Source organism: Prionailurus viverrinus, chromosome D1 (genome assembly GCF_022837055.1).
Source record: "Prionailurus viverrinus isolate Anna chromosome D1, UM_Priviv_1.0, whole genome shotgun sequence".
Lineage (NCBI taxonomy): Eukaryota > Metazoa > Chordata > Mammalia > Carnivora > Felidae > Prionailurus > Prionailurus viverrinus.
Window position 1 is genome coordinate 23,008,631 of NC_062570.1, and position 24,959 is coordinate 23,033,589.

The 24,959-nt window shown below is 41.4% G+C and overlaps 3 protein-coding genes across 13 annotated transcripts in view; 2 read left to right on the plus strand and 1 right to left on the minus strand.

The window, feature by feature from the left end:
* On the plus strand, positions 1 to 12,093 carry HYLS1 (HYLS1 centriolar and ciliogenesis associated). Of its 6 annotated transcripts, none has more exons than XM_047877858.1 (4): positions 1 to 386; positions 3,251 to 3,294; positions 8,303 to 8,421; positions 10,804 to 12,093. In XM_047877858.1, exons 3-4 carry the CDS (start codon positions 8,408 to 8,410, stop codon positions 11,723 to 11,725), a joined length of 936 nt encoding a protein of 311 aa, XP_047733814.1. In that variant the 5' UTR covers positions 1 to 386; positions 3,251 to 3,294; positions 8,303 to 8,407; the 3' UTR covers positions 11,726 to 12,093. The 6 variants fall into 6 exon arrangements, with proteins under 6 accessions (XP_047733814.1, XP_047733815.1, XP_047733810.1 ...); XM_047877854.1 differs by having other exon boundaries at positions 3 to 386; positions 10,801 to 12,093; XM_047877855.1 differs by lacking the exon at positions 1 to 386 and adding an exon at positions 396 to 550 and having other exon boundaries at positions 10,801 to 12,093.
* On the minus strand, positions 4,557 to 14,415 carry PUS3 (pseudouridine synthase 3). 4 transcript variants are annotated; one of them, XM_047877850.1, is made up of 6 exons: positions 14,216 to 14,415; positions 12,846 to 12,974; positions 7,118 to 7,544; positions 6,440 to 7,005; positions 5,347 to 5,537; positions 4,557 to 5,205 (listed from the first exon to the last, which is right to left on the minus strand). In XM_047877850.1, the coding sequence occupies exons 3-6, from the start codon at positions 7,490 to 7,492 to the stop codon at positions 4,895 to 4,897; spliced, it is 1,443 nt and encodes a 480-aa protein (XP_047733806.1). In that variant the 5' UTR covers positions 7,493 to 7,544; positions 12,846 to 12,974; positions 14,216 to 14,415; the 3' UTR covers positions 4,557 to 4,894. The 4 variants fall into 4 exon arrangements, with proteins under 4 accessions (XP_047733806.1, XP_047733805.1, XP_047733807.1 ...); XM_047877849.1 differs by lacking the exon at positions 12,846 to 12,974; XM_047877851.1 differs by lacking the exon at positions 12,846 to 12,974 and having other exon boundaries at positions 7,118 to 7,540; positions 14,216 to 14,244.
* The window catches only part of DDX25 (DEAD-box helicase 25), a 20,669-nt gene continuing 9,737 nt past the window's right edge, over positions 14,028 to 24,959 (plus strand). Inside the window, exons 1-8 of one of the 3 annotated variants that reach the window (XM_047877847.1) lie at positions 14,028 to 14,108; positions 16,244 to 16,310; positions 16,566 to 16,607; positions 17,097 to 17,232; positions 19,332 to 19,424; positions 19,513 to 19,615; positions 21,117 to 21,231; positions 22,090 to 22,267. In XM_047877847.1, coding sequence (XP_047733803.1) covers positions 19,363 to 19,424; positions 19,513 to 19,615; positions 21,117 to 21,231; positions 22,090 to 22,267 — 458 coding nt within the window. In that variant the 5' untranslated portion in view covers positions 14,028 to 14,108; positions 16,244 to 16,310; positions 16,566 to 16,607; positions 17,097 to 17,232; positions 19,332 to 19,362. Of the gene's footprint in view, positions 14,109 to 15,489; positions 15,595 to 16,033; positions 16,052 to 16,243; positions 16,311 to 16,565; positions 16,608 to 17,096; positions 17,233 to 19,331; positions 19,425 to 19,512; positions 19,616 to 21,116; positions 21,232 to 22,089; positions 22,268 to 24,959 lie in introns of those variants that run through there. The other 2 variants (XM_047877846.1, XM_047877848.1) reach the window with 2 other exon arrangements.

Here is a 24,959-nt window from a genome sequence, read left to right on the forward strand (position 1 = left end):
TCCTTCTCTACCCGTAGGCCTGAAGGCGCCGTAGAGACAGTTCCGGGTTACGCGCCAGAGCAAGGGGAGGTTCGCACATTTCCGAATCCACGCCTCAAATCCCGGGCTTCCTCCCGCCAGTGGAGGAAGGCAAGAGAAAATGGGCACCAATCAGAATGTAGACATGGAAGACGTTCATGGTCAGAACCAATAGGAGAACTGGAGGGCGGGGCCGAGGATGCAGGTTAGCTCTTCTAGTTTAAACCGCAGCGGCCAGGCGTTAACTGTAGCTTGGAGGTTGGGTGTGCCGTGCGCCTGCGCGAGCTGCTGGACGCTAACGGAATCCTGCGGAGCTTCGCTAGGCCGGTAGCGGGAGTCGGTGCGGCGAGCGGACCTCGGCGGGGCCGGTAAGCGGGTAGAGACTGGAATAGGGGGCGCACGGGCCCACGGGGGCCGATCGCCCGCCGTGCGGAGAGGTCGAGGTCTGGATAGCACGGAACGGGAGTACCCTCACTGGTGCGCCGTCTCACGTCCGACATACCTTCCCAACCCGGGTTTACTGCTTCCCAAGGTTGGTGTAAGCTGTGTCGCGCTGTGCCCTTGGCGTGCCTGAGCCCCTTGAAGTCACAGTGGGCTCCCGTGGCGCGCCCGACGTCCACTGCCAGCCCGATAGCTGCCCTGGCTGGCACCTCCGTTGCCCAGAGGGCTGCAGGGGAAGGGGGTGGTGTCGCCGCGGGAGCCGGGTTCCCCGGAGGCCGCCAGCATCCGAGGCGACGACCGCGCCCGAGGCCAGGTGGGCACCAGGTGGCCTTTGTTGTTGTGCAGCGACCAGTCTTCCCAGCCGGTAGTTGCGCCCTTTGTGAACTTCTGGGTATAACCGTGCGAGCAGCTCTCTCGCTAATGAGTTAGGATAGGGTGGAAAAACGAACCCTGTAGCCCTACCCCAGATGAAAATAAACCTTTTTTCTGATTGTAAAGTTGTACCGTCCCGTTGATTTTAGAAATAAATCCAAGAAGAACGAACGTATAAAGGAAAAAAGGAAGAAAATTCTAGATATTCCACTGGGCCACAGATAACCATCAAAAAACCCCACTTCGTATTTGGGTTCCCTTCAGATATATGCGTTTTGAGTATATATACCTAATTATACTCATAAAATATATTTGGTTTTATGTAATTGTTTTAAATATGATAAAGCATAGTCATTTAAAAAGCAGATTATGCCTTAGTAATATTTTAGGAGCATGTGACTGTCAAATATAAATAAAGCATTATCATTTTTAATGGATGCATGGTACTTCTTACAATGGCACTACTGTACAATATATTATTTAACCACTCCCCTCACGATGGACACTTGTTTTTCCAGTTTCTTCATCATAAAATAGCATGGTGGTGGTTACATGTATGTATACATGTTTGCATTCTTGTTCAATTTATCTCCTTAGAATAATTCTTGGAAGTGGATTATGGCTTAGACATTGTGGTGCAGTTTAAATTGTGATTCATAATGCCAAGCTGCCCTCTAGAAAAATTGATATCCCCCCATCTACACACACACAGTGTGTAGGGTGCTTATTTCTCCACACTCCGACTGACCCTGGGTATGAGAAAATCTTACCAATCTGAAAAGACATCTTAATGTCTTTATTTCCGTTATTAATGAGATTAAACATTTTCTGTGTGTATTAGTCATTATTTCTTTGGGAAATTTTCTGTCTTTCCTTTATTCTGGTCCCCTATTCTGGTGCATTTACCTTTTACTAGCTTTCTAAGAGGAATTTGAATTAGTGACTTTGAACCTGTTGCACATATTTTCCCCAGTTGTCCCTTGGATTATGGTTGACTTTTGCTGGGTGTTTTGTTTTCTCTTGTTTTGCTCCAATGTTGTGGTTCTTTAAGCTGCTTGCTTTGTTCCAAAGTTGTGGTTCTTTCAGCTACTTGCTTACTTCTCCCCAGAGGCAGAGAAATTTGTTGTAACTCTACAGTAGCCTCCTTGTAATGGTTAGACTCTAACTAGTATCCCAGTTTAAAATCCTCCCCTTTCACCCTTAAAATCCTTGCACTTGGAACTACTAAACCTGGGATACCAAGTTGCTTAGGATTTTTGAAGAGAAGGCACTACTGGGTATTTTGGTCAATATTATCAGTATCTACAAAATATAAGCTGCTCTAGCTTCTATGTGACAGGTTCCTCCTAAGTAAAGGGAAAGGATTATCAGGTCTTTATTAAAAAGAAAGAACTTAGTTACCTATGAGCTTTACTATAGTTTATGTTTTACTATTTGCAAACACCCTTCTTCATACATTGAAGAAAAAGGAGTGTGCCATAATTTAAATGCAGACAAAATAACATGTTAATCACTGTATAGTATAGTAGATATGACATTAAAAAAAATCTCTTTGGGCTTTAGTATTGGAGATCCTCCTAGCCCAGAGTCCTATTCCATTTCTGTCCCTGCTTTATTCTGTTTTATCTTTTTAGTAGGTAGTTTTGTATTGCATGAACATTGAAATAAATGGTGTAATACCTCTCACAAAGCACCATTTTATTTGTATACATACCATATATGTGTGTTACATATAATACATATTATGTGTTATATCTTCATATATAATGTATATAATCTCATTTAATTCCTTCCATTTTTCCAATGAAGAAAAAAATAAGATCTAAGGCCTACTTCTGACTCCATACCGTGAGTCAGAAACTGAAATTTATAATAAATATTACCTCAGATAACGTAAGTAATTTTGCAAAGTTACATTTTAGGATGCATCATTGCTTCATCTGTGATGATTGTCCTGAGTGTATCTATGGTAACTACCAAAAAAATAATGTCACTAGGGGCGTCTGGATGGCTCAGTCAGTTAAGCATCCGACTTCGGCTCAGGTCATGATCTCACGGTCCGTGAGTTCAAGCCCCGCGTTGGGCTCTGTGCTGACAGTGCAGAGTCTGGAACCTGTTTCAGATTCTGTGTCTCCCTCTCTGTCTGACCCTCCCCCACTCATGCTGTGTCTCTCTCTGTCTCAAAAATAAATACACGTTAAAAAAAAATTTTTTTTTAAATGTCACTAAATGCTTATTCTTCCAGATTTGATAGTATAGTTTAAATTAACCTTGAAAGAATTTTAAGATCTAAGACCCTGTTCCTCTAACTCCTTTGCTTCTAAGGAATCTTCAAGCATGGCGTTTTAGTTTTTTTTGTCCCATGTATCGTTTCTTTAAAGTTCAATTTTTAAAATAGTGATTTCTTAAACTCTTCCAGGTTTTTCTCGAAAACTAATGGCAGTGGAGGTACACTGAAATAAGGTAGGAAATTGAAAAAAATAAAATGCTTTGGTTTGTCCTTCCATGTTTAAGTGAGGATATTCTACTACTCAATGATTACACTAAAAACAAAAGGATCCTGACATCAAAATTAAAGAGGAAGGCTATCTATATATCTCTATCTCTATCTAGATAGATATATTTTTTTTAGCAAGGGTGGGTCAGAGAGGGAGAGGGAGAATCCAAAGCAGGCTCCATGCTGTCAGTGCAGAGTGGAGATGTGGGGCTCAAACTGCTGAACCATGAGGTCATGACTTGAGCTAAAATCAAAAGTTGGAGGCTTAAGTGACTGAGTCACCCAGGCGCCCCAAGAATGTTTGCAACTTATATAAAAGGTGGTGAAGAAGATGACTGTGCAACTGAGACCATTTGTGGCTCACACAGCACTAGACTGATAAGCTTTCTAAGAGATGCTGTGCTTTATTGAGTTAGGCCATTTTCAGGTAGTATTGTGCCTGGTATAAACCAATGTATCAAATATTTAACAGACTAAATTTCTTACTTTTAATTTCTCTTCTAAAAAATAAGACACTCAGGCAAAGTTCTTTATGAGAATTCAGAGGAGTAGTGAATATTTCATTTGCTTTTTTCTTTTAATTTTTTTAATGTTTGTTTATTTTTGAGAGAGAGAGACAGAGAGCATGAGTGGGGGAGGGGCAGAGAGAGAGGGAGACACAGAATCCGAAGCTGCCTCCAGGCTCTGAGCTGTCAGCACACGGCCTGATGCAGGGCTCAAATTCACAAGAGTACAAGATCATGACCTGAGTCAAAGTTGGATGCTTAACCAACTGAGCCACCCAGGCGCTCCATTCATTTGCTTTTTTTTTTTTTAAATTTTTTTTTTAACGTTTATTCATTTTTGAGACAGAGCATGAATGGGGGAAGGTCAGAGAGAGAGGGAGACACAGAATCTGAAACAGGCTCCAGGCTCTGAGCTGTCAGCACAGAGCCCGATGCAGGGCTCGAACTCACCGACCGCGAGATTGTGACCTGAGCCGAAGTCGGACGCTTAACCGACTGAGCCACCCAGGCGCCCCCATTTGCTTCTTAAAAAGACAAAAATAACAGGGGTGCCTGGGTAGCTCAGTCAGTTGAGCATCCTACTCTTGATTTTGGCTCAGGTATGATTCCAGGGTCGTAAGATCAAGCCTCGCTTTGGGCCCAGTGCTGAGCGTGGAGCCTGCTTAAGATTCTCTCTCCTCTCTCTCTCTCAAAATTAAATAAACAAACAGCATAACAAGTTAGACACTTGTAGGATCAGGCTTTAATGAATTTGAGGCACAGGTTTCCACATGTATGTAAACCCCATTTCACAATTGCTTTTTGCTTCTTCCATCTCTTAATCCTTTTGGACAGGAATGAGAATGCTTGAATTCTCTTACTCAAGTAGGAGCTTCCTTCACAGGGCTTAATGTTCTTTTGGTTTGGGGTTTTTTTGGGGGGGGGGGTTCTTGTTTTATTTTTTCAAAGAGCTGATAATCTGAATGTTTAGGTCTTCTTGTAGTACTTTCTTGTATTTTTCTTGTATTTCTTTCTCTCCACCTACCACTAGCTGCTTGTTGCCTCCTAGATTCTCTTATGGTTAACTGATGGTTTTAATTTCTGTGTCAACACAGACTCTCTTTGTTGGTTTCTCCAAAAGAGTATTTTCTTCCTCCATTATATCATGACAGTCCCTTTTGGCTTTTGTTTCTTCCTCAAGGAACGAATGTGGGTGCTCGATACGTCCCCTACGTACAAAATGTTGGATCCGGGATTCTAATCCTTGGCATTTAGGGCGATCCATTAGTGGTTTATATGTGCGCATTTTCACTCCTTCTACAAAGGCACTGGTCTGCTTTATGACAGAGGGCTTAACATTTCTCCATTCTATCATTCCATCCATCTCTGGTCCTATAATACATACAGTCATATGTTACATGGATACTTTACCACAGTAGAATCACCTCCAAACTTTACATAAATCTGCTCCCATAACCCCACATAACTTTGGTTCTGGTAAATAATCGCCTCTTAGGATTTCCCCTGTCATACCTGTCCCACAGGGTACTGCAACACAGTCCAGTCCTTGTAGCATGCTATACAACATGTGAGTTTTCACAGCATGATTAGCCCATAGTTGTTGTAGGTGGGTAACATTGAACTCCTGAACCTCTCGGTCATAAATCCACTTGATATTTTCAAACTTACAGTCATACAAGACTAGAGGAAATTCTACAGCCATACTAGAGGGAAAAAGAGACAAGAAACAGTATGAAAATACACAGCAGCCGTCCAACAGTTTTTCAAATACAAGTGGCGGGGGGAGGTAGTTGGATTAAAAGGAGGGGAAAATCTTTGTCAGTACTGAGTAACAGATAAGAAAGTAAAAAACACCATCCCTAACCTTGAACAACTTTATATTTGAAAGACAAAAACACAACACAACAAACCATGAATCAACTGGTTAGGCCTCAACCATAATGCTATAACATTATTTTTTACATTTTTTCCCAACTTGTTGATTTTGCAGTATCGTAGCCAGGGAGGTTTATCCAAGGTGTGATTATTGCTAATTGAAAACATTTTTATGAACTTGTTAATTTTGCATAGTATGAAGTAAAAAACTAGATTTCACTGCTTTAGAAATGAATTGTTAGTCTGTCTGGCCTCAGCCTAGTCTCAAAAGTCTAACTATTCTTCCTACCTTTCTTGCCATTTCAGACACTGAAAATAAGGAAAAATTCAAAAGTACAGTAGTATGACTGCCCAATAATATAAAGCAAGGAAGATTTATATGAATAGTTTGAATGCTCACTTTTAAACTTCACCAGAACCTAATAATAATACCCTTAAAATAAATTCAGGGGAAAAAACATTTAGGAATGAATGTTATTTTATTTAAGGGGACTGGTCCAAATACCTATTCCTTACTAATGGGATAGAACAACAAGAGAAGAAAAAGATAGCCCTCCTGCATATTCATGACATTCTCCAAGTTAGATTCAAAGCTTCAAGAAGACAAAATAAGTGACCTAGTTAATTAGACAGTTGTTGGGAGAAGATATGTTAACCTTTAATTATTTAAAATATTTAATATATTTAAAAATATTCTAACAGCAACAATTGTCTTTTGTTTTTAACGTACCTGTACTGAGGTTTCTGGGGGTTTTTCTCTATGTTCAGCAGCTCATCAATAATCTCTGGCTTCTCCATTCCTTGGCCAATCAGAAAAAGGATAGCCATCATACAGCGTACTTGATGATAAAGGAATGCCTGGCCAATCACTTCAAACTGACATAACTGGAAAGGTTCTTGCCATCTCTCCTTATCCAGGCTCTGGCCCACTAGCTGTACTTGAGCAGACAGAATAGTCCTCTGAAAATTGATCACTCCGTTGGCTACATCCATTTTACATAAGTTCCTAAAATCATGTGTGCCAACATACTTCTGAGCTGCATCGTTCATGGCCACAATGTCTAAATCAGCACGAGGGAAAAAATAGCGGTAAGTCCGCTCAAGACAGCTGAACCTAGCACTGAAGCTAGGTTCTACAGGGGCCCAGGCCAGTACACGGATGTCTGGAGGGAGTACCCGATTGAGAATGTGGGTATAGCGGATCTCTTTAGCAGCATCACTGACTTCATCTTTTAAATTACAATCCTCTGAAGCCCTGTCCTTTGGAAAGTGAGAACGAAGGTCAAGAGAAATCACCTATGGAATTAAAGGAAGATGGTTGTTTTAAAGACACAATCTGAATCCTTAGTATGTGCACCTAGAATACATGGGTATCACTTGCTTTAAGAAACAGTATAGTGGCCCTTACCTGTCCAAAGGCACTGACTCCTTTGTCTGTTCGCCCACAGCGGTGATAGTTGGATGTCTGTCTGCTTTCTACTAGTCGAGTCTTGGTTAGAGCCTCAAACAGTTTCTCTTCAATTGTATTGTTTGTGTTTTCCTGACTGGCAAAGCCTTGGTATCCCCAGCCCAAATAGGCTATCTTTAGAGCTACATGTCTTCGACCATGAGCACTGAAATCAAATGCACGCTTAGCTTTTCCAGCTCCTAAAGAATTTTCTCTCACGGTTGAGTCTTTGTTGTTGGCCTGTTCTTTTTTAAGTCTCTGTACCTCCTGCTCCAGTTCCTGTACTCTTTTTAGGAGTTTGACAGTTTGGGTTCTGTCTATGTCACTTTCAGCCATGATAAAAGACAACCAACCCCAGGGATAAAGAAATCATATAGGTCCACTCTACCTGAAAAAAGAGTAAAAGGATACAACAGTTTCAATGCGGATTACTTTGGTGATGTCCATATCATCCCATCATCTGCAAATAGTACCTAAGATTTAATTTAATGCCTAAAGGATATATTTTGCTTCTGCCCAGGGAGACAAGCATTAGCTTAATTGTTCTGGGTTGATCATCCATAGATACTGTTCTTTTCTATCCTGTCTGGCCAGTTCACAGGGGAAAAGGAAAGGAGCATCAAGAAATGGCATTGTAGGGGCACCTGGGTGGCGCAGTCGGTTAAGCGTCCGACTTCAGCCAGGTCACGATCTTGTGGTCCGTGAGTTCGAGCCCCGCGTCAGGCTCTGGGCTGATGGCTCAGAGCCTGGAGCCTGTTTCCGATTCTGTGTCTCCCTCTCTCTCTGCCCCTCCCCCGTTCATGCTCTGTCTCTCTCTGTCCCAAAAATAAATAAACGTTGAAAAAAAAAAAAAAAAAAAGAAATGGCATTGTTAAAGTTTAGTCAGAATTTAGGGAAAATATTCGTAGATCCCATTTCTCTCTGCTTCATTAGCTGTGATGGTTTTTTTGATGATGATCATGTTTTTGATACTTTTCCTTAAAACATTTCCTTTTGACTTCTCATTACACTTGTCTAATCTTTCTAATCTTAAAATCTGTTCATATGGAATATATATGTCTACTCAGTTTCCACTGCTTTCCAGTATTTCATATAAAACGAGTGGCTTGTATATTCTGTCCTCTAACACTCAGTTCTGTCTTAAAGGTGGTACGGCAGAAGCTAGCCTGACTGACGAAACTTGTCAATGATTGTACTTCATATTGCAAGGAGAGACTGAAGTCAAGGGTTTCCCACTCTTAAGTGGTTTTGATGGCAGAGAGAAGGTAATTAAGCATCATGATCTTTTTTTAAGTTGAATTTCTGTTCTGTACCTCTAGCTATTGAAGAGTCAATCTGGAAAATGTAATTAACATGTTGAAATTCCTGACATATTTCAAAATTCTAGTGTTGAATATACTACATCGTTAAAATTGGGACAGTGCTAGACAGTCCATGACGGGTGGTCACTTTATATGGATTGTCACCAAATGTGTTCTAAGGCTATGTTATCTGGGTAGCTCATTTAGTTTCTGGCCTTTGAGAGTTTCTGTATCTATGATATGTTAAAAGTTTAAATACAAAAAAAATGAAACTATAACAAATACTAGAAGGAAACTTTTCTTTTATAGTCTTGGAATGTGAAAGGCGTTTCTATGTAAGATACTATAGAAGCCCAGAAAATATATACATCTGTTTTAATTTAAGGATCAATAAGAGAAAGTCCAACAACCAGAGAGATAAATGGGAAAGGAAAAGCATTTCATACAAAAAGAGAAAAACAGCTGATAAAAGTGTATGAAAAGTTGTTCAGTTCTACTCAATGTAAATACCATTTACAGGAAACTATTTTTCATCCAGCTGACTGCAGAGGAGGTTTGACAGTACACCACTTTGGAGAGGGAATGGAGAAGCAAGCTCTGGAAGATGCTGTCAGTACAGCCTCTTCACAGGGCAGTTGACAACATCCATCAAATTGAGCACACACATATCTTTTGACCCACCTACTCCATTTCTAGAAATTTTACATACACGTGGGCTTGCACAAGTATGTAAAAACTTGAAAGATACTTGGAACATTCGTTTTTAACAAGATTGTAACCTAAATTAAATCAGGGGCTGAAACGAATAAATTAGGGCACATCAATATGTCAGAATTCTGTACAACTTTAAACAAAATGAAGTCCATGTGTGCTGATCTCGCTGGATCACCAAGACCATCTTTAAGATTCAGGGGAGTTGTGGGATGTCTGGGTGGCTCAGCTGGTTAAGCGTCTGACTTTGGCTCAGGTCATGATCTCATGATTCTTGGGTTCAAGCCCCGCATCAGGCTCTGTGCTGACAGCTCAGAGCCTGGAGCCTGCTTCGGATTCTGTGTCCTCCCTATCTCTTTGCACCTCCCCCCTCATGCTCTTTCTCATTCTGTCTCAAAAATAAATAAATGTTAAAAAAAAAAAAAAAAGAGATTCAGAAGAGTTGTATAATATGCTCCTTTATGGTATAAAAATGTACATATGAATATGGAAGATTACTAGAGAAAGTGTAAGAAACTACCTTTTGAGAGTGAGACTTGGTGGGGGAAGTGGGGAATCCTTATTTAAAATGACCATGTGCAGTACAGTATAGGAAAATCTAGTCATTATTGTATATATAGTATTGTAATAACATGTCACGGTGACAGACAGTAGCTATACTTGTAGTGAGCTTAGCATAACCTATAAACTTGTCAAATGTACAACTGAAGCTAATGAATACTGTATGCAACTATATTTTAATTAAAAAAATTCCCATGTGCATGTACTAGTTTTTCAATTTAATTTAAAAAGAAAAATTGTAGGGCATAAAAGTCCTTATTAGAAAGAAAGAAAAATTGTAGGGATACAGGAAATAGTGTGGGCAGTAGCTACCTGTCCTAGATCCAGTCCAGAAACTAGCATTGGGCATTTGGCTGGTTGATTGGGGTTTAAAAGTTAGTTCAGTGACAGGGTACTGAGATGAACAGATTTAGCTTGGCAACTAATGACACATTAAAATCACTTAAGCATATGAGTGTTTATGTGCATATCACTGCTTTGTGATGGTTTTGGATTAAATCACTCTCATCGGTAAAAGCAAGGACTGAAGCCAGACTGCCTGAGTTAGACTTCCAACTCCATCACTTACAAGCTATGTAACCTTGGACTAGTTCTTTATGCCTCATGTTATTCATCTGTGGAAAACCGGTAATAAGAGTACCAGTTAGCTCACAGGATTCCATGAATTAGTAAATGTTAAGCACATAGAACAATGCTAGATACCCAAAGTGCTCCTCAGTATAAGTTGCATAATATATGTTAAGCATTATGTCTCAAGCTCTTTTTCTGCCTCACCTGTACTGTCCTAGGAGCTACTACAGGTAGCAAAACTACCAGGCATTAGCAAGTGGGAGCAAAGGAGAGTGGAAATGAAAGCAGCTGGTAGATTTTCTGGAGCTGAGTTAATGCCCCTCCAAACCGCTACCATACTACCCTATTCTAAAATCTGTATTTTATTATAGAACTATTACATTTATGATTGCCTTAGCCATTCTTTCTCCATTTGATTACAATAAAATAATACACAAGAAGGGAATGAACAGTTAATGAGCTGGAAATTATCAGAAAACTGATCAGTATTTTTTCTTCCAGAAGGTCCTACAGTGGAGGGGAAGCAATGGAGGAACTCATGGGACCCAGTGGACAAAAATGGGCCAATATGGATCCAGAAGAAAGAATGTTGGCAGCCAACACAGCTTTTACCCATATCTGTGCAAGGCAGGGTGAGGGAGATGTCAGGAGAGATGCCCAGTCTATGCAATATGATCCCTACAGTAAAGCCTCAATAATTCCAGGAAAGCAGCCTCTCCCTGTGCAACTGCAGTACCCACACGTAGAAAGTAATGCCACTTCAGAAACAGTCTCAGAGGCCTCTCAAAGACTCCGAAAGCCAGTGATGAAGAGAAAGGTGTTGCGGAAGAAGCCAGGAGGGGAAGTCTTAGTGACAGATGAGTCAATTATCAGTGAATCGGAGTCTGGTACAGAAAGTGATATGGATCTCTGGGACTTAAGACAAAAGCTGATGAGTCTGCAGTTCCAGGAAGACAGGGAATCTCCAGCTGACATTTCACAAAAATTTAATTTACCACATGAATACCAAGGAATTTCTCAAGATGAGCTCATTTGCTATCTACAAAGAGAAGGAATGGCCCCTCCAGCTTATGAACAAGACCTGATTGTTGCCAGTCGACCAAAGTCCTTTATTCTCCCAAGGCTGGACCAGTTGAGCCGAAACCGGGGCAAGGTAGACCGCGTAGCCCGATACTTTGAGTACAAACGAGACTGGGACTCAATAAGGTTACCTGGTGAAGATCATAGAAAGGAATTACGCTGGGGTGTCCGAGAGCAGATGCTTTCTCGAACAGAACCCCAGTCCAAGCCTCAGCACATATATGTTCCAAACAATTATCTAGTGCCAACTGAGAAGAAAAGATCTGCCCTTCGCTGGGGTGTTCGTTGTGACCTCGCAAATGGTGTCATGCCCAGGAAGCTTCCCTTCCCTCTTTTTCCTTCTTAAGTGTTTTTTTAACCTCTTTTATGGGATTGTTTGGGGGTAACCTGGTTCTTTCTCTCTTTCCTTTTATTTAAGTAGAAACAACTAACTTAAAAGCCCATGGAACATTATAAAGACTTCACCTACCATTGGTCTTTCCTAAGTCTATATCTCATTGGTATTAAATACTACTCCACTTCCTAATGACCACTCAAATCCGGTAATTGCAAGACAAATGCCAGAGAAAGAAAAACAGATCTGGTCTTTCACTTTGTCCGATAGCACTATTTCTGTTCTATACTGTTTTTAACCTTTGGCCAATGTGTGAGTTGCTGTCTTTAAAGTTGCTGGGTGTTAAGCTTACTCATTAAAGAATTTTTGGATTTTGTGAACTTGATCTTTTTTTTACTTCTACTTCCTAAGTAAGATGATCTCAAAACTGGGTTATGATTCTCCTTCCAATCATTACTTCCCATCATACTCTCACCACTTAAATAATGAGCACCAGAGGAAAGGAACAAAAAACTGTCATTTACGCACACACTGCTTAAAGGAAGGAAGGAAAGTAGCAACACAGATAATCCTCCATCACTAAAGGAACATAGTAAATCCAGAAAACTTAAGTGATCTTTTTAAAACTAATGTTTATTTTTGAGAGTGTGTGCAAGCACGTGTGCATGAGTGGGGGAGGGGCAGAGAGAGAAAGAGGGAGACAGAATCTGAAGCAGGTTCCAGGCTCTGAACTGTCAGCACAGAGCCCGGCGTGGGGCTTGAACTCACAAACTGTAAGATCATGACTTGAGCTAAAGTCGGACCCTTAACCGACTGAGCCACCCAAGAGCCCCAAGTGATTTTCAATAGATACTAAGTAACAGTACTACATGACATACAGAATTCTAACCTAAGTTTAATTCCAGAATTACTTCAATAATACATTGCCCTCCAATTGTCACTTCTAGAATACCATGCTTTTTATAATTCGCCACTGAGATTTTCTTGGAAATTATGCTTGTTGCTTGAAGGCTATTCCCACTATTAAACAGAACTTTTTCACTACAAATACTATCTGTAACTAGACGCAGACACAAATATCCAAGCGAATCTGGCCTATTTGGGTACAGACCAAAATGCTAATTCTGTTCACCTTAAATTGGTTCTATTCTTGATGCCTCTAATCCAACGAGGAACATCTAGAATCTGGAGATTGTCATTTGTAGCGTTTGAAGCCATCAGAGGGACAGCAGAAACAGTTTGCTTGTTCAAGGGAAAACAGCTGTGCAACATAAAAATGAACAACTTTGACCATTACTATCTGCTAAAATATACTTGCTCCATAATGTTTGGGCCACATTCATCCAGTTCCACTGGAAGGCATTTATCAGGGAAAGAAATAATCAGTGACTCAAAGATAGATGTGGGATATGCTCACTGTAAAGTAAAAATTGCAAACTATCCAACAGTGAAATGATTAGGAATATTGTCCACTGAAAATAATGGGAAGCTATTGACAAAGTGCAAATTAAGTGAAACCAGTTGTAAACTATACAGTATGATCACAGTCATCTACACATACAAAGCACAAGGAAAAAGCAAAACCTTACTGGGTAATGAGATTAAAGGTAGTTTTTATACCTCTTTAAAAACCTTGAAAGCCACATGGCATTTTTATATGCAAATTACACCAATGACTTCTCTTTATATTATCTCAACGCCCACTATCAACACATAGTTTTTAGTTACCTAGTTGAACCCTTTAACCAGAGAACTAGTCCAAAGGGCTTAAGCAGGTAGTAAGATTTGTGGCAAAAAGACTTGGGTCCAAGACTCCTGACAATGTGCATTGCTTCCTCCAGCACACCGCAGCACACCCAACGCCTGGAAGGGGGCTGCCACATTACCACAACGAGGGAATCGTGTGTGCGCCGACCATCGACTGTAAATATAATCAGCTATCGCTAGAGTTTCAATACGTTTTTTGAAGTTGAAAAGATTCAAATCTCAAAATATTAGTAACCAATAGGGTAGTAGAAAGCGTTATCCGTGATAAACTTTATTTTAAACCAACGAGGGAAGGAGGAATCGCCAAAGGATCAGGAGACACGCACTATGATCACTAACAGTGAAAAGCAATCGCGTGGAAAGCAATCTCCTGAACAATTTTTTAAAAAGTCGCCACGCCTCCCTCTCCACAGATTGGAATCCTGACCTCTATTAGTATTTAGTTTTGTGACCAAACAATTCTGAGGCAGCAGAGACTTAACTCCACAGTCCAAGGGCCCTCTAAGTAAACCGAATTACAAGTTCTTACTGCTGCGACTTTCTGCCAGGAGCATCAAGAAGCACCAGATACAAAAACAGGGTCCTAAGCGAGATCCCATATTCACCCACCAGCGCTTTCAAGAACAAGGTATGTAAAAGGGGGAGTGGAAAAGAGAAACATCCAGCTGTCTATACATTTAGCGTTTCTCTTTGGAGAACCCAGAAGATAATTCATCCCCAAATCCCCTGACTTACCTTCCGGTTGTCGACCACGCAGCTTTTCGCGAGACAGGAAGCTGTCACTTTGCGTCTTCTGCGCGCGCGCCCAGGGTCTCATGGGAGATGTAGTCCACCCTTGTGGGAAATGTAGTTCCAAGAGAGACGCCAAAATCTGCCTAATATTTTCTAGTCTGACCACCATTTCCCCTCCGACAAAGCAGAATCTGGGACCTATGCTAACACAAGAATAAAATATAGGATAAATCTAGTGCTATAAAATAACGGAAAAGTAGTTTTTCAAGTCTCTGCTATCTGTATACGAAAACTAACATTGAAGAACCTGGTCCGACTTTATATCTACTTACATGAGTAAAAAGTTACCATTGTAAGACAAAAACATTTGCTATTACAATCCACATGTAAAGGCTGAAAAGGAATTTGATAACCTCAAAACAAACGATTGAGGTGCCCGAGAGTGACCGAACAGAGCTGGGGAGTCGTGCTTCAGCACCACGGAGAGATCATAACTAGGTTTTTGGTTTGTGAGTTTCTGCAGAGACGCTGATCCAAATCTAAAGATTCCAGTTAGAAAACTGATAATGCAGATGCGGATAAGAGGTGGAGGTTTTACCGCAAGGAAAACAGTTTTCTCATGATTGTTTTAGCAAAGGGCACATATCAGGATTAAAATTAAAACAAGCAGGTATGTGGAAACATCACAGGTATTAGAACAAGGGCAGAAGTTTAGAACTTGGGTAATTTCACTCCCCCTTCTCATCTTTGCATTTGAATTAATTTGTCAAATGAAACTCATTCATTCTGCCCCTTTACTATCCTATGCAATTCTCTGGCCTTTCTGACATCTTTTAATACAGAAGCGGATATTTGGGAGGAAACGTGGGCACGAGTGCTTGAAACCGGGAATGGGTGAGCTGAATTGTCTGTAGTGAGTGGTGCTTAAAGAAGGTAGAAACTCGCGAGTCAGTGCGAAAATTGGGGCGGCTTAGAGTCTCAAGCTTTTTTGGGTTAGCAGAAGTTAGGGGAACACGAATATTCACGACAATAGCGCCCCGTCGCCCGTTTCTAACACCTGGCACGGATGGGGTTGCTGGTGGAATAGAAACCTGCCGCAGGATCACACTTCTCTGGCTCCGGCGGCCCCAACTCCCCCTGCCCCCGCCCCCGCGCCCCCCACCTCTCTGGAGCTCGTGCGCCTGCGCGCCGCGCGGCGGATGCTCGCGGGCGCGTAAGCCCGCCCCCAGGGGAAGCCCATTGGCCGCTGGCTGGGGCCGGGCACGGCCTCGTGCCACGGGAGGGCGCACGTGCTGGGGGCGGGAGCTGCGATCTCGGCTATGGCGTCGTTACTTTGGGGAGGCGACGCCGGGGCGGCGGAGAGCGAGCGGCTGAACAGTCATGTAACCGCCGCTGAGGCGGGGAGGGGAAGTGGGCGGGAGCCAGAACCTCACTCTGAGAGGGAAATCTGCTGGGGGGGATGTGGCGGGGGGGGGGGGTGAGGGGAAGCCTCGCTAGCGTGTGGCGTGGGGTGTCAAATGGTGGAGGGGTGATGTGGTAAGGATTTGGGGGAGGGCCAGAGGAAGGAGACCCCGAGAGACGCAAGACCTTTGGTTTGAAGGGCAGAACGAAGACCCCCTAGAAGTCCTGGGAGAGAAAGCAGCTGACAGTCCCAACTAGACCTCGGAGTTTTTTGTTTTCCCAATTTGACCATTTAGCCTCGGCTAGCTTCCATCTTACCGACCACCGCGTTTTTCTATCTACCATTCCTTGCTGGTTCTGTGACACCGCCCCCCCCCCCCCCCCCCCGCCCCAAGGACTGCCACATTTAGATTAGAGGACTATAAAGAGGAACTTAAGGTACAGGGGCAGCAGAAAGTCTCCTTCATTTTAGCATAATTCATACAGGTGACCTGTTCCTGAAAAGAATCCATTAATACCTGAAACTGCAAAGGAAACAATATTCGGGTGGTCTCTCCCAGCTAGTGGGGAGCACTGGGCTGCTTGGTGGCTTGCTTCCTAATATTGATTGCAATTTGTGTCTTTCAATAGTTTTCAAACCTCATCCACCCCCGGAAGAACCTTCGGGGTATTAGGAGTACTACAGTCCCAAACGTAGGTGAGTGCTGTTAGATAAAGCAAATTGGTCTCAATTAATTAAAAAGCATTGCTTTCCTCAGGCCCCTGGCAACTGAAATACCATAGACTTCCATTAATTTAATACTCAGGGTCCTCCACTACCTTCCCTGTCTTTTTACCCACTCCTCCACTGGATGACCCTTCATGTCAGTGCACACTGTGGAGTTGGTGAGAGATATTGGGATCATACAAACATTTCTGTTTGGTATTTATTGTTTCTTTTCCATCCTTTTAGATGGTTCTAATAACACGGAAGATGATGATGAAGACGATGTAGGTAGGAGTAAATTCATTTGCATGTAACCTAGCATTCTGTATCAATTAATTATGACTTTCACAATGTGAGTGAATAATATAATCTTAAGTGAAAAAGGACTTTTTCTCTACTTATAAATCGTGAATTTCAGAAGAAATACTAAATTAGGAGTAGGCTGTATTTCTTTAGGGGGAGTTGAAATGCAATATGTGGGAATGAGTCGAGAATTTTCAGCTGGCAAGGCAATATTAGGTCTCGTGGTGATGGATGTAGGCTTGCTTAAGGCCAGAGGTTGGTGTAACAGCAGAGCATAAGAAACTGGATCTTCATGTAAAAAGGAACTTTCAGTGTTAAGTCATTCTTTCTACAACCTTCTTTTAGAAGGAAGATAAGAGTAGGAGCAGTTGCTTGATATACAACCACTGAATGGAAAGGAACAATTTATTAGGTGTCATTTAGGAAGCTGGATTTACTCGTGCAATATTTCCTTTTTTATTTTTGCTTTTCTAGTGGATTTGGCAGCCAATTCACTCTTAAACAAATTAATCCGGCAGTCATTAGTAGAATCCAGTCACCGAGTTGAAGTCTTACAGAAGGACCCCAGCTCTCCACTCTACTCAGTGAAAACATTTGAAGAGCTGCGGCTGTAAGTATTTTTATTCATTTTGTGTGGGAAAATGCCAGAAAGAGTGGTACAGAACAAAATAATCTGCTAATAATAAAAACTCTCAGAATACCCTTCTTGTTCTAATATTCAGTATTAAAATGAGATGTGTACATTTTGCGTGCAAGTAAAGTATAGCTGAAAAAAGAGCACTACAATACCTGAGTTGTGCGGCAAATTGAGAAAATTTTGATGGTAACATATTTTAACCTTGACATGCTAAGGGAGATAACTAAGCTCAACACAGCCATATTACTATTTGCCATACCATGATACAGATATAGGGACGTTGATGACCCAAATATTCTCTCTCACCTCCTTTAGATAAGTTATAAGCTGTTACCTTCCTAATTCTATTTTGTTTTAGATGGCATTAAAATGAATAAGTTTCCCAAATGGGTTTGCATTTGCTAGGGATCTGTTAACTCTCATTAAGGAAGTGTGTTTTAATCAGAAGAGTTACTGATAGGGACCCGTTTAAGGGGGAAAAAATCCAAAATCCCAATGCTCAGACATTTTCTAAATGGAAGGAGAAGCCTACCTATGATTAACAGCTGGCTGCCAATAACCTGCCAATTTAACCGCATGCAAAATGTGCCTGTTTTTGAAGGTGGACGTGTTCCAACCTATTTCTTTTTATCTTCTTTCTAACATCTCTCATGAGACCTCAGGAAGGATGCATTTAAAAATGCTAGCTCTGGGGTGCCTGGGTGGCTCAGTTGGTTAAGCGTCTGACTTCAGCTCAGGTCATGATCTCATGGCTCGTGAGTTCCAGCCCCGTGTCAGGCTCTGTGCTGGCAGCTGAGAGCCTGGAGCCTGCTTTGGACTCTGTGTTTCCCTCTCTTTCTGCCCCTCCTCTGCTTGCGGTGTCTCTCTCTCTCTCTCTCTCTCTCTCTCTCTCTCTCTCTCTCTCAAAAATAAATAAACATTAAAAAATTTCTTTAGGGGCGCCTGGGTGGCGCAGTCGGTTAAGCGTCCGACTTCAGCCAGGTCACGATCTCGCGGTCCGGGAGTTCGAGCCCCGCGTCAGGCTCTGGGCTGGTGGCTCAGAGCCTGGAGCCAGTTTCCGATTCTGTGTCTCCCTCTCTCTCTGCCCCTCCCCCGTTCATGCTCTGTCTCTCTCTGTCCCAAAAATAAATAAACGTTGAAAAAAAAAAATTTAAAAAAAAAAATTTCTTTAAATGCTAGCTCAGAAGGATGAGATAATATTGTGTCTTCCACTCCTAGACAGAATTGATGTAAGGATCACCTCGACATAATTTTGTCTTCTCTGGAAATTGCTGTTAAAGCATCAAAGTTTGTCATTCATTAAAAAGAATTAGGGGTGCCTGGGTGGTGCAGTCGGTTAAGCGTCCGACTTCAGCCAGGTCACGATCTCGCGGTCCGGGAGTTCGAGCCCCGCGTCGGGCTCTGGGCTGATGGCTCAGAGCCTGGAGCCTGTTTCCGATTCTGTGTCTCCCTCTCTCTCTGCCCCTCCCCCGTTCATGCTCTGTCTCTCTCTGTCCCAAAAATAAATTAAAAAAAAACGTTGAAAAAAAAAATTAAAAAAAAAAAAAGAATTAAACAGGGGTGCCTGGGTGGCTCAGTTGGTTAAGTGTTAGATTCTTGATCTCAGCTCAGGTCTTGATCTCAGGGTTGTGTGTTTAAGCTCCATGTTGGTCTCCATGCTGGATGTGGAGCCTACTTAAAAACAAAAAACAAAAAACAAAAAGGAAAGAAAAGAATTAAACAGTAAATCTGTTTTCTGCTTGTGTGGAAAATAAGACTCTCCTGGCAAGTTAATACACTTTTATCAGACAGGTTTTTCCTTTTTTGCTGGGTTCAACTGAAAGTTCATTGTTAGGCTCTTATTACTGTCCTCAGCCTGGGCTTGTAGCGTAGCTTATTATTTTAATGGTAAAACTGTACAAGCATGATTGTATATGTTTGGAATTCGAGGTATAAATTGTATATTTCTAAATACTACTTTTGAATCTCAGTTGCAAAGTGGCTTAATTTAAAAATGCACCTTTGGAGTTTGTATTTCGGAGGCTGCTGACCAATCATAGGCTTTGTTTGCTTTTTTTTTTTTCTTTTGACAGGAAGGAAGAGTTATTAAAAGGGATCTACGCAATGGGCTTTAATAGACCATCCAAAATCCAAGAGATGGCTCTCCCTATGATGCTGGCACACCCGTGAGTTTCCAGGGCAGTGCTATCCCAACTTCATTATTTTTAGTCTCCTGTATGCAGTTTATACCCAGGCATCTCCTCTTTTCTCCAGACCTCAGAACCTCATAGCCCAGAGCCAATCTGGAACAGGAAAAACAGCTGCTTTTGTGTTGGCAATGCTAAGCAGAGTTAATACCTTGGAATTGTTCCCACAGGTAAGGAAAGGCTGAGGGAGAGATGGGAATGCTTGAAGATGCCAATGATATTGTAGTAATGGGTCATATTACTTCAATGATGTGCTGGCATTTAGAATAGACATTCTTTCATAAAATCACAGAGCATTGGGCAGCAGTAGGGGACAGTGATTGGGAACACAGTCTTTATTGTTTGGTTCCAATCCCAGCCTCTCTGCTTACTAGTAGAATGTCTTAGGTGAGTTAGTAGATCTTTCCATGTTTGTTTCCCTGTCTGTAAAGATAACATCTATAAAGGCGAGGATCATTCCTGACTCTGAGCACAGTGTAGAAACCGCTCATTACGCATTGAATGCATGCATGAATGTATGAATTCATGAATGAATGAATGCCTCATAGGATTGTCGTGTAGATTAAGTAATGTACCTCTTTAGCGCTGTGCTAGGCCTAAAGTGAGCATTCACTGGTGATGACTGTAGGACTAGAGGATCACCTCGTCCACCTCCCCCTTTAGCAGAGGAGGAAACTGGGGCTTGGGGAGGGAAGTGTCTCACATAAGGTCACAGATGTCAAGAGTGACTGAGCAGGGACAGGAATGGATCTTGCCATGTGCTCAGTCTGGCTTCCACTCATGGAAAGTGGTATTCTTTCCCTGTTTCTCTAACCTGTACTCATCAACTCGTTTGACAAGCTGAGTACCTGAGTACTGAGTGCACTCTATGCTGTGGGGAAAACAAGGCTTCTTTTGGTAAGTTTACAGTTTGATCAGCAGGATAAGCTGTGGAGATGGATGACTAATGCCCAGCATTTGAAATTTTGTGCTTTTTTAGAAAAGTTCACTGAAATAAATATTCAGGGAGGGTTTGATATGATGAATAAAAACTCTTCAGGAAAGACTGTGCATGAACACACATTGAGAAATGTGTGTGGAAACAATTTTTAGCACTGTAGCTATGTTTTCCTCTTCTCTGTATCGCAGATTCTTAACTGATCTTAACAAATGCATTAAACATCACCAGTTTCTTGCATCAGCTTCTTCATTCATCAACCAGATATAGAGGGGTGGAAGTAGCAGGAAAATTTTAGGGAATATTCTGCCAGCATTGTATACGGTGGATCAAGCAGGGAGTGTTCTGGAAGTAGGCAAACTTAATAGCAGGCAAGAAGTTATGAGGGTCATGCTCAAGCTGTGATTTGTCTTGAATTATCTTTCTTCTGGATTCCCAGCCTCCCTACACCTCACTGTCCCCCACAAAAAAAGCATAACCTGTGGCTCTCTATAACTCTTTAGAGAGGAATATGTAAAAGGTGTTTCTCCACCTTCAGCCCCTTCTCTCCCCCACCCATATTCAGCGTTCACCTCAGATCTGTCAGCTGCTAAATTGTGTTCAATTGAAGATATTTTAGTCAACCAAAATCTCCAGTTTTGCATGTGTGCCTCTTCCTGAACAGACTTTAATTGTATGTCAGATTTGCACGATGGCTTGCATGAGCCTTTCAACTTACCCTTTCTCTCTCACAGTGCCTCTGTCTAGCTCCTACTTATGAACTGGCTCTGCAGACTGGTCGTGTGGTCGAACGGATGGGAAAATTCTGTGTGGATGTTCAAGTGATGTACGCCATTCGAGGGAATCACAGTATGTACCAGAAAGCCGGTCCTGGCTGACCTTTTAAATCCTCACTCCGGCAAGCATGTTACATCCCTTCTCGGCTTTTTTGTCTCTAAAGCGGGGGCTATGACAGCACCTGTACCGAAGGGTTGTTACTAGAATTAAATGAAGCGGTGCAGATGACGCTCCATGTGCAAGCCTGGAGCATAAGAAGGACCCAGTAAATGTTAGCTACTTCATTTCCACATCCTGCAAGATGGTGCTTACATATATTTCTTTTTTTGAGGCTCAGGCATTTTGTGCAGACAGCTTGTGGCGTTTAACTTTTTCATTAAAGTATTTCATGTGCATGGCAGAAAAAGATCTTTAAAACACAGGTCAGAAGGTAAAAGTGAAAGTTTCTCTTTCTTGTCCTCCAAAGACCTATTTCCAAGGATAACTAGTTTTGTTCACCGACCTCTGTTGTTTGCTTTCTTTTTCAGTTCATTAACATATGGATGTACATGTATGTATTTATTTTTGTAGAGTGTGAAAATGGGAGCACTATTTTCTTAGTGTCTACGAACTTAACATGGGGACACTGTCTGGGCACAGTTTGTAGGGTTTCCACCACTGTGCCAGTGCTGTTGCTGTAGGGTGGCTTCTTAACCGACCGTGGGCAGAATCAAATAGTCAAGACTGTTATTACTAAATCCTAGGAACTGAGGAATCTGTCCTAAAGCTCTGCAAAATCAAAATCTGAGAAGGCCCTCAGGGTTTGCATTTGCAAAATCATCACCAAATGTACTTTGACTGAAGAGTCCTGTGTCGCATCACCCTGATGTGTGGATTCTTAGGGTCATTTGCGTCGCATCTGAAGGAGTCCTTCAATCCCTTTCTCCCTAGTTCCCAGAGGAACCGATGTCACCAAACAGATTATAATCGGCACTCCTGGGACTGTCCTAGATTGGTGTTTCAAGCGAAAATTAATTGATCTGACTAAGATCCGTGTATTTGTCCTGGATGAAGCAGACGTGATGATTGACACACAAGGATTCTCAGACCAAAGCATTCGTATTCAGAGGTAAGTTTCACATCCATCCATGTTCTTCCTGAATCTTCCGTCTGGAGGGGGAGTTTGATTTGTCTGCTGCTCCTAGTTGCCTTCACTACTTAATTCCTTACTTCTTTTGCTTTTGAAACAAATTTGGGGTTCAATATTTTCACCAGTTCAGCGGGCCTTTAGACTGTTGTCATTGGCTGGTTTCTTCAGTTTGTAATCTTGCCTGACTGCTCTTGTTTTCTCCACTGGCCTACATGTGGAACCCATGTGGTGAGTTGGCACCAAATTGTGTCCCTAAGTTCTCTATTAGAGCAAAAGTCCAAAGAGAATTTGTTAAAACTTGATAAGGCTGTGGTGAGGATAACCGCCGGGGGGTAGAGAACACAGTAATCTGGAATTGGGAACCACATGGTCTAGTCCTGACTTTGCCTCTCATTTGTTGAGTAAATCCTGTTGTTTTCCTAGGCCTTTCTCTCAGGATAACCCAAGGGCCCTAAAATCACAGATCACCAGGCCTAACCTGCGACTCACTGGTTCAGAATTTCTGGGAGTGGGCTTTAGGAATCTATATCACTTGTTTTTAAAGAAAGCATTTATGCGCTCAGTATTAAACTCAAATGGTACCGAAAGACCCATCATGAAAAACAGTGACCTCCTGCCCTATCCCGTAGAGAATACATCTGGGTTCTGGTATTAACCTTCATATATTTAAATAATATGCTCACGTGCCTTTTTCTTAATGTGTCGTCATCTGCTGACTACCTTGTAGAGGAGGTGGGAATTCTGCTCTTTTGTACCACCACCCTCCCCCATCCTCCTGTCCCCTCTGTCCCCTCTCTGTGGTTAGTTACATCGTAAGAGTTGGTTACGTTAATAGTGATATCATTAGGACATACAGATAACTGTTCGCTGTTGCACAGGGTATTACTATAATTATGTATTTTCTTGTACAACTGCTACCCCCAGAATTTAATAACTGTCTGTTTTCCTTCCTTTGGTTAGTATCACTGTGTGGGGATCTTTAAGTTTTCTCTGCCTATTTCATCATATGTGAATGCTATCTCCAGAAAGGCAAATACACTTAAAAATTCCATCAATGTCTTTTTTTCCCTGAAACTCTCCCGAGCACACTCTCTACGGTTTCAGTCTGGACTTCGTTGTATAGCTGTCTCTCTAGGTCTTCCTGGCCCTCGTTTACAGTTTGGAATCTCCTGTTTTCTGGGTCCCTTTTCTTGGTTTACTGTCAATTTACTCAGTACGCTGGAGTATATTCTCTAATGGCTTCCTAAAAAACAATGTCAGGAAGTTTACTTTCCATATCCCACATGTCTGAAAATATCTTTATTGTACCTGTAAATCTGGTCTTTTGATTGATAGTTTGCTTGGATGTGGAGTCCAAGTTGAAAAGAATTCTCCCTATAAATTCAGAGTCAATTCGTTGAAAACAAAAATTTTTTAAATACTATAATTCCCTCAGTTCCAGTGTTGTTGCTGACATTTAAAGTCGTTCTGATAGCCAAACTTTTGTACGTGATCTGTTTTTTCTCTGTAGAAGCTTTTAGAATCTTCTTTCTCCATAGTATTCTGAAACTTGACAGTGATATGTGTTTGTTTGGGTTTTTTTTCCCTCATTCATTGTTCTAGACACATAGTACACTCACCCTGTTCATTTTTAAAACTTGTGCCTGCCAGATCTGGGAAAATTTCTTAGGTTATTTTTTTCCCTGCAGTGACTAACTTTCTAGGGAGCAGGACACAGCCATGCCAGACCAAAGAAAAAAAAAAAAGTATATATATTTATACAAATATATATGTGTGTGTATATATATATATATATATATATATATATATGAATGAATGTAATGTAGAAGAAATAGTCATACATGTGTGTTAACATAAAAATGTGATAAATGGTATATTTCTTTAAAATTGTATATTCTATATTTTCTGTTACATAAATCCTACAATTTAAGCAAAACAACAGTAGAACTAGTTAAGTGGCTATTAGTCATAATTATCAATAGAACTAATTAAATGAATAGTATGTATGAGAAAGATATAACAGTAGTTTATGTCATTTTTGACATCATAATTTAATTTTTTTTAATTCTTTATTGCATGCTTAAATGTTGTCAGCTGTGTTGTTGTATGTTCTTAAGATACTTAAATAGAAGACTTTTTACAAGGAGAATGTCAACACAATAGGACTAATTAAATAGCTGTTACCTGTGTTTAAGGACAAAATCAGCAATGACCTATTTCTTTTTGTCTCCTAGTGCAGTAGGCTGTTTCTACTCCTTCTCTTTCCTCCTCCAGTAATACTTCTCTGAACTGCCTGCAGCCTTCTTCCCTTGTATGTGGTGGTAAAACTGAATATAGTCAAATGTAAAATTCATTTTGACTTGAAGCTCTGCTCTTATCAAGCTTACACCAATTCTTGGTATTAGTCCAGTGTGATGTCCTCTTAACAAAAGTGTTTAAGGGGGGCGCCTGGGTGGCTTAGTCGGTTAAGCATCCGACTTCAACTCAGGTCATGATCTCATGATCCATGAGTTCAAGCCCTGCGTCAGGCTCTGTGCTGACAGCTAAGAGCCTGGAGCCTGCGTCTGATTCTGTATCTCCCTCTCTCTCGCCCCTCCCCTGCTTGTGCTCTCTCTCTCAAAAATAAATAGAAACATTAATAATAAAGTGTTTAAACATGAACTATTTAAGA

What these genes read in the sequence shown, in the direction of transcription:
- PUS3 (XM_047877849.1), bottom strand. Translation starts at nt 7,492, where the DNA reads ATGGCTGAAAGTGACATAGACAGAACCCAAACTGTCAAACTCCTAAAA. An exon ending in CCCCAGAAACCTCAGTACAG is followed by an intron (nt 5,538 to 6,439) that starts GTACGTTAAAAA and finishes TTTTCCCTCTAG; the next exon opens with TATGGCTGTAGAATTTCCTC. An exon ending in TGCAGTACCCTGTGGGACAG is followed by an intron (nt 5,206 to 5,346) that starts GTATGACAGGGG and finishes TATGTATTATAG; the next exon opens with GACCAGAGATGGATGGAATG.